Source organism: Merops nubicus, unplaced genomic scaffold (genome assembly GCF_000691845.1).
Source record: "Merops nubicus isolate BGI_N331 unplaced genomic scaffold, ASM69184v1 scaffold21250, whole genome shotgun sequence".
NCBI classification, from domain to species: domain Eukaryota; kingdom Metazoa; phylum Chordata; class Aves; order Coraciiformes; family Meropidae; genus Merops; species Merops nubicus.
This window is the reverse complement of record NW_008582456.1, coordinates 5,037-13,328: the sequence shown is the minus strand read 5'-3', so window position 1 is coordinate 13,328 and position 8,292 is coordinate 5,037. Positions and strand designations below refer to the sequence as shown.

The 8,292-nt window shown below is 46.6% G+C and overlaps 1 protein-coding gene across 1 annotated transcript in view; it reads left to right on the top strand.

Annotated features, from left to right (window-relative positions):
- RIPK1 (receptor (TNFRSF)-interacting serine-threonine kinase 1) overlaps positions 1-7,634 on the top strand; it is a 16,335-nt gene extending 8,701 nt beyond the window's left edge. Inside the window, exons 7-11 of the mRNA XM_008937737.1 lie at positions 280-370; positions 2,615-3,175; positions 4,458-4,529; positions 6,290-6,442; positions 7,348-7,634. Coding sequence (XP_008935985.1) covers positions 280-370; positions 2,615-3,175; positions 4,458-4,529; positions 6,290-6,442; positions 7,348-7,634 — 1,164 coding nt within the window. The remainder of the gene's footprint in view (positions 1-279; positions 371-2,614; positions 3,176-4,457; positions 4,530-6,289; positions 6,443-7,347) is intronic.
- The last annotated feature ends 658 nt before the right edge of the window (positions 7,635-8,292 follow it).

Here is an 8,292-nt window from a genome sequence, read left to right as displayed (position 1 = left end):
CCCCTGCCTGTCCCCTCCAGCAGCCCTGGGCAAGGCTGGCTCCTCTGCTGGCTCCTCTGCTGGCTCCTCTGCTGGCTCCAGCGGGTCGCTGTGGGACAAGCCAAGGCCACCCCAGTACCCCTGGAGAGCAGGGGGGGCTTTGGCTGGCTGGGAGCATCGCGTCCTGCAGCGGCACCCGGGCCCTGCGCCGAGGGGAGGGGTCGCCCGTCTGTAGCAGCAGGTACTCCCTTTGGTGGAGCTCTTCCCTCTGACTTCATCCTTTGCTCTTGCTTCCTGCAGAGTACGTGGCCCGAGCCCAGGGAGGTGCTGACTAGGATGGAGTCCCTTCAGATAGATGCTGTAGCAGAAGATGCCAGCAATGGCCAAGCAGGTGAGTCGCTCACTAGCGCGTGGTTCTGCCGAAGCAGAGCCGTGTACACATGCCCAGTAAGCAAGCCTGCCAGGCGGGGTTACCAGGAGACTCCATGAGTCTGTGCTTCAGAGCAGGTGAGTCGCTCACTAGCGCGTGGCTCTGCCGAAGCAGAGCCGTGTACACGTGCCCAGTAAGCCAGCCTGCCAGGAGTCACCAGGAGACTCCAGGAGTCTGCACTTCACAGAGAACTGTAACCACTGAAAAGGTGAAATTTGCTCCCAAAAGTCACACTAACTGCTTCCAGTTTTCCACAATCTACACTTCAAACCCGTTTTACACTCTTCTGCTTTCCTCTCCCATGCCAGAAATTGTATAGTGCTGATTTTTTTTTTCAGTGATCACTTTGATAACTACTTCTCATACTGGATCTTTCTTCCCATCCCATTAGTCATGCCAACTGCCTGGTCTACAGGCTTTAATTTCATGACAGATTTCCTTTTTCCCACTCCAGCCTTCCTTATGAATGCTCCAAATACAACCAGCATGCATAATTAGAACATATTCCTTGGTTTATGACCTCATTCTCTATGGAATCTGAGATTTTTTTTTTCTCCTTTTTCTCATGTTACTATCAAATCTTGGATGAGTTGCCTGTGTCATGGTTTTACAGAGCTGTCTCAATAATACATGATGGCATAGTCACAGTTTTATAGTCATGTATCTGAAATTCCTTTACTGAAGTGGCCAATGGTATAGGGTCGTATTTGCAATGCTGACTTACAAGCAATATCAAATTCAGTAGAAATAAAATCCTGCTAAGTTTGCTTACACCATTTGAAAGACATTATTAAAGGGATAACGTTAAAGTATAATATGCAAGTGATAAATCTTCCCCAAAGCTGCACTTGCCCCAAGAGTAGAAGTGCTGGACTTGGCAGAGCAGCCCCAGGGCTGTGTTTGTGGGGGAGCAGAGAGCAGGCACCCTGGGGTTCAGGTACAGAAGCTGTAGTGGGCACCTAGGCTGCAGACAGGTACTGGCTGGACAGCCTGCCAAAGTCAGGCTGTTTCCTCCAGCCAGAGGGTGTTCCTCAGGCAGCAGCAGGGGAGGAGCCCCACAGGGTCTGTTGGTACCTCTCGGGCTTGCCCTGGAGAACGGATGCCATGTAATTTATGTTAACTGCTAATAGCTGTCACTTGTGATGGGTTATGTCTGTATTCGCTTATTCCTGCCACTCCCTCTCCAGCAGCAGTGACAAAAGCAGCAGAGCAAGTCAGAGTGAAGCTGTACTGTTATACAGCCACCAAAAGGAACTGCTTTTAATGACAGAACTCGTGTAGTTTGGCAAAAAAGCAAAGCCACCCAAAACCAGTTCACTGGCGTTGTCTGAGCTAAACAGAAGGATGTACATACACTTTATTCCAGGCTACAGTGCTCTGGGAGAGCCCTTGGCTTTAGCCAATGTACAAGCTTGTCTAGACAGCTGTGAAGCTTTCAGAACTCTAAAGAAAGCACCTGTAGCCCTACCCTTAGAACACAGGAACAAGGAGTAACGAGCAGATTTTGACATTCTGGTTTAGCCTTGGAATGCCACAACTCAGCCTAGCTCGTGACTGAAGTAGTGTGTCCTTTGAGAGTGAGGATTAGTGTGAAAGATGTAGATGACAACAACTGCCTTAGCTAGTGGGTGTCACTTGTAAAGATGTATTCTTTGGGACTATGAAAGAATAAACCAGACAAAAAGGTTTCATCACAGAATACCCAGATGGGATATTTTACATAATCATTTCCAAACACAACTTTAATGACAAATTATTTGTGTTGTATGAAGTAACAGCTATTCCACTGGCGTTCTTTTCCACCCTGCAATACTCCAATTTTGCACTAATTAAACTCCACTTAAGGCCAGTGAAGGCACACTATTGAATCAGACCCTACAAACACGTCCAGGAACCATTCCAGGGGCTGAGAACTCGATGTTAATATCAGCAGAGCATGCAGTGAATTCTGACACCACTTGACTAAGTGAGATTTTGACACTGATGGGTTAAGTCTGCACTTCCTAGATAAAAAAACTGTACTGCTGCTCAATAGGGGCCTTCTGTAAATTAAAACACAGATTGTGCTGGAAGGAATGTTGTGCTCACACCTTTTTATATATTACCATAATATTACAGGTAGATTAACAGATTCTACCCTCTTCACAACAAGTTACACACACTTGCGTTTGGAAGTACTGAAAATATTTCATTTTCCTCTTTCAGATGTGCCCAGTTCTGTAGGCAGCTCTCAGGGCCCTGCGAGCAGTCAGGTTAACGAAGCTCTGGCTGCTGCCTCCCCCGAGAACCAGCCCGTGGAGAGCTGTGAGACCTCTTTTGTGTCTGCTGATGATCTGGAAAGAAAACTTCAGCGTGAACTGAACTACCACGTGGCGGGGAGCTGGGAGGATAAAGCAGTTCCCTCTGTAGCCTACACACACGAAATGAGAGAGGAGGAGAGGAGACGAAGGGTTTCCTACGACCCCTTTGCAAAGTCAACTCCTGCTCCCCAGTGGAGCGAGCTGTACCCCAGAGCCGACACAACAGGACCAAACACTACCCCCTGTTTTTGGCCCCCGCTGGTTCCAACAGCACCTAATCTAGGAAATGGAGATGCTTTTTACAAGCCAAACCCTAACAGTCTCCTCATGGGGAGCACAGAGGGTCTCTATGGATTGAGTGCAGCCGGTACCTTCAGCCTCAGTAAACCTCCTGTGCCGGAATCCGGCCCGGGCCAGTCACAGGCCAGCACAAACTGGTATCCCAAGACCACCGACGCAGACACAGGTGAGACTGCTCCTCCCCTGCCCCTGTGCTTCTCAGGGCACACCTGGGCCCTAGAAATGGAGCAGCCAGGAGTGCTTTGTAGTTTACCTAACAGCAGCCTGCTTGTTGCCAGCAGATTGGCCTCTGCTGTAGCAGAGCAGCTGTCTTGTGAAGTCCTCTGTGTTTACCTGAAGTTAACTCAGGTCACTGAAACGCTCTAGCTTGGACTTCCTGAGGCCTGATCTCACTGATTTCAGGCAGTTAACTTCAAGTGAGCCATTTCTGAAGCTTCAGTGCCAATGAGGAGCACCAGACCCCAATCCTTCAGCTGCCCACCAAGTCAGAGCAGGCAGCAGATACTGCTGCAGCAGCTGCCAGAACTGAGAGCTGCTACCAGCTCTTCTGGGGAAAGCAGAGAACTTTGGACTCTCAGAAATGCAGCATTCACACCACAGGTTCTGCTCCTGCAGAAACAACCTTTGTAGCATTTCAGGACATAGATGGGAATTTTTAGCTTGATTGGCAGCAAAGTAGGAGGGTCCTGAGCTTGTGGAGCCAACAAGGAGCTGAGGCTCGTAACTGGTTTCTCCTGAGACTGCCTGGTGCTGATGGGGAGTTTCTGTCAGTGTTTGCTAGAGAGCTGTGGAGTGGAAAGGGGTGGAGACAAGGAAGGAAGAGAACAGCAAGTACTGGCAAAAATCAATGGTCACTAGAGGTCTGTAAGACGTAACTTTTAGGAACTAGAGGTAGCATGAGATAGATCAGCCTGCTCCTACTAAATACTGGGTATTTTTAGCACAGCATTGTTTTTCAGACTATCTCCCAAGAAGATCAAGGATCCCTCACTCTTTGCAGGCGGAATGCCACAGAGGTGCTACTCTGTTAAATTTATGTAGAGGCGGCTGTGATCAGTTGTTCATGGGAGCTGATTTACTGAAATGAATCTTGAGAGCTGGCAGATCAGTAGGCAGGGATTAGACCTGTCAACATCACCAATAAAGTGAAATCTTCTGTTTGAAAGAAGAGAGCAGTTCTTGTAGGGTGACTGCACACAGTGGTGTGGCCTGAGGAGCAGATGGCTGCATTGCAGAGCTTCCCTTGACCTGCTGGGTGGCCAACCCAGTCACTCTCACCACCCCACCACGACCTGGGGAGCTCACCCACGGGCATCCCGTGGGTACTGCCCTGGCCTGGGAGGCCCAGCTCTGCCAGCAGAGACACAGTGCTGCCCCGTGCCCCAGCTGTACGTTTGCTTTTTCATTTATGTAATGTGTCTGGCATTTTTTCCCCCCCTGTCTTTTAGGTCAGAAGGATTCTGTTTCTTTCAGTAGTGGAACTTTTACATATTTTGGTACTGGCCCCAGAACAAGCAGTGGTAAGTACTGTAGCTGCTGTAGCCTTCACCTGCCCTGCTAGCCAGGCTGTGTGCTGTGTCCTGATCAGGAAAGCAAAAAACTCTTCACATTTGTGTTATTGCTTAATACCTCTAACCATAGCTGAAGTTACCAGCATGTACAACTACTTCCTTTCTCTAGCAGGACCTGTACGTGCCATTAAATGTGTATTTGATGGATCAAGGACAACATATTTTGTGTTAAAAAGAAAAAAAAAAAAAAACCAGAAGGCATTGTAAGAACTCCTGTACACTTAAGCCAATCCCTTTGTTAGATGACATGTCAAGTTGCTGTGACTCTGCCCAGCTCCTGAACCACACGTGCATTTAGGACTCCTGTCCTTTCCTGCTCTGGGTTTTCAATAGAAACCTCTAGCTGACATTTCTTCATCTTTTAGCTAAAAATGAACTTATTTCCTGGGTCCCTCACCTCAAAAAAAAAAAAAAAAAAAGGAAAGGAAAAACGAATCATAATGTTTTGCCACATGATAAAATGTTTTCCTTTCGTGTAACTTCTAGAAACTAATCACACCTACACAAATACTTCTGACTAGCAGTTTCAGGTTAACAAATGTTAAATGCCTTTAGTCAGATTCCCATATGTGACTGTAGATTGCCACACTCCACGTTGCAGTTGCATGTAACAAGGATGTCTGTGAGCTAACCATCGTTTTAGGTGATGCAATACAGAGCTTCATGTAGCACCTTAAGAATCAGTACTTCAGTTTTAGACCCAGGTCGTGCTATTTGCCATTTAAACTAGGAGTTAGAACACCTAATGGACAATTATCCAAACAGCATCCAGAAAACATTGTCAAGAGACTACAAATTGAGGTCACCTGACATGACTAGAAGTCACTTTATTTTCATGTTATGTGCAGAAATCAGACAACTGTAAGCAAAAGACACCAAATGAGGTGTTTAATGACATACAGGTAAACCACAGATCCAAGGTCTCAGAGGTGCACACAGTTTAGCTGTGAATTGGTGCATGACTTTTGTTGCTGAAGATTCAGACCTTAAAATAAAGTAGTAGGGTTTTTTAAGTTATCTCAGAAACCATTCTAATCTTGCCTTAGAACCAGAAGTACAGAACAGGGGAGAAAAAATAAAAAGAGAGAAAGTTGTTGGGACAAACACTGAGTTATTATCACACTACGATTGATTGTGAAAATAGATAGGATGGAAGGATGTACTCCTGGATAGCAAGGGTGAAATACATCATGAAGCAGAGAGCTGCCACCCAGACAGCGTAGTGGAACGTGCAGTACAGAAACCTTCTGAGCAATTAGAAGTTATTTTTTGTAGTCTCCCAGAAGTTTGAAATCAGAGCTGTGGGAAGTGAGGCTGAGGGGCAGAAGGAAGGCCTTAAGATTGAAAAGAAAGCACGGCTGAGTGAACACTAACCTCCTGAAGCTGTTAGCCAACAGCAAGTGGAGCTGCTACTGCACATTCCTAGAGCACAGGGAACATTATTCACAGTCTAGTAGACCCCAGCCTGTCGGGCCTGGTGCTTTGTCCTAGCACAGGAAAGGGTGGGCTGCTCCTGAAGTAGGTGTGTGTCACGCTGCGTAACGAAAATACACTCACAGTTGCCATAAATGGCCATTTCTACATTAAATGCAACAAAGCCATTTAATCACTCCCTTTATTAGCAGAATCTCCCTCCTCTTTATGTTGCTTCTTGACAGTTTGAATCCTATGTGGTTGTTTATACAATTGTATGACATTCCCTTGCACAGTAGATACGATCAAGTACAACATAAGTAACAGTTCTGGAATTCAGATTGGATCCAACAACCACATGAAGATTGAAGAGCAGAATCAGCACGTTGGCACTTCTGCTGCTGCTACAGAAGCAGTTTACATGGATTACAAAGCAAAGGGTATATTTGGTAAGAGAAATTTCTCCCTGGTTTGGTTGTATTCTCCCCATGTATCTGAGAAGTGTTTGGTTTGGAGTGTATGGAAGCAGCACAGCTTTCTCTGAAACCTGACACGATGCTGTTTGGGGCCTTTTCTGTGGCCTGCTTCAGAGTGCCTAAAACTAGGAAGGGTTTGTGCCGATGCTCTTCTGTAATACCACATGCCCCACATCTCCTGTAGTGTCTTGGGAAACACCAGGTACAAGAACAGGAGTACAGGCATCAAGGAGAGGAGGAATAACACCACTCAGGTTGGCAAAAACAAGGTTAGGATTGGTGGTGCTCACCTGACAATTTAAATCACTGAGTATCCAGAGCTGGAAGGGACCCATGAGGATCACCAAGTCCAGCACCTGACACTACACAAGGAGGCCTAAAAGTTCAGCTACCTGTCTCAGAGCATTGTCCAAATGTTTCTTGGGCACTGACAGCCTGGGGCCACAACCCCTTTGTTCAGGTAGAAGTCAGAGGATTTTTAAGTTTCATTTTTGTCACTCAGTACTGGATTAAACTACCCCTGTGTGTTCCTAAGTAAACAATGCTGTCTTAGAATATGAAAACACATACATCAGTCTAGGAACTCCAGGAAGGAGCTTTTAAATTTTGCAGATGCTGAAGTGACAGCCCACGACAGCCACAGCTGAAGAAGCAGGTCCAGCAGCTGACCTGTGAATGCACGTGTTCTGGCTGGGGGGCTCTTCCCTGGCAGCACTGGGTGAAACTCCCCCTGTGAAACCCACTCCTGAGCCTGCCACTGAAGGGCTGCTCCAGACACTGCCCCCAGCTGGGGCAGGGCAGACGAGCTGCAGAGGAGCAGCAGGAACCTCAGAAGGATGCCGTTTGTTCATCCTCTTTGCCTTTGTGTCTTTTCTCAGACGATACCACTGTCCTGACCGAGAAGCATCTGAACCTGGTGAGAGAGAAGCTGGGCAAGCAGTGGAAGCACTGTGCTCGTAAACTGGGCTTCAGCAACCCCGAGATCGACGAGATCGACCACGACTACGAGCGGGACGGGCTGAAGGAGAAGGTGTACCAGATGCTGCTCAAGTGGGAGATGCGCAAGGGCTCCAAGGGCGCCACGGTGGGGACGCTCGCCAGGGCCCTCTTCTACTGCCAGAGACTGGATCTCCTCAACAGCCTGATGGAAATCAACGAGCAGTAAGCTGGCTGGGGTAAAATTAGGCTTTTCTTTGTTCCTGAAGGCCTTCCATAAGCAGTAATCATTCTGAACAGACTCCTGGAGCTCTTCTTTTTACACAGACTTTTTGGAATGCCTTTTTTTTTTTCTCTCCTCTGCCAAGCAGTTTTCAATGAATACCTCCAGAAAATCAAAATGTTTATGTCACAATAATTCCAGAGGATAGAAGAAAACGAGCATCTTCCTTCTGAGTAAAATGATTGTCCAAAGATAACAACAACAAAATGCAATACCAGGATTCAAAGGGAACAAAGTTTCTAGGTTCCATCTGGAAACGTGCTAGTCCCCTTGTGCAGCTCAGCACAAGCACAGCGAGGAGACCAGCAAGAGTGTGTGAGCTACTGTAGTCGTTCATACTTTTATGAACTTTTACTGAGGAGTGAATATAATCACTCCTCAAAAAACTTGGACAGAAAACAAAATCGACTGTTAAATTTTGCCACAAGTGCCAATGCTTGCAAAGGTACTAACCCAGATTGCTCTAAGATAACACGACAGTTTTTAAAAAATCTTTTTGCAATTTCTATTAAATATGGGTGCCTGGAATTATGCAGAAGACTGGTGTGAATAAAAGCAAAAATTATTTTGGGCTTTAAAAATATGTAGTTGATCAAATACTCTT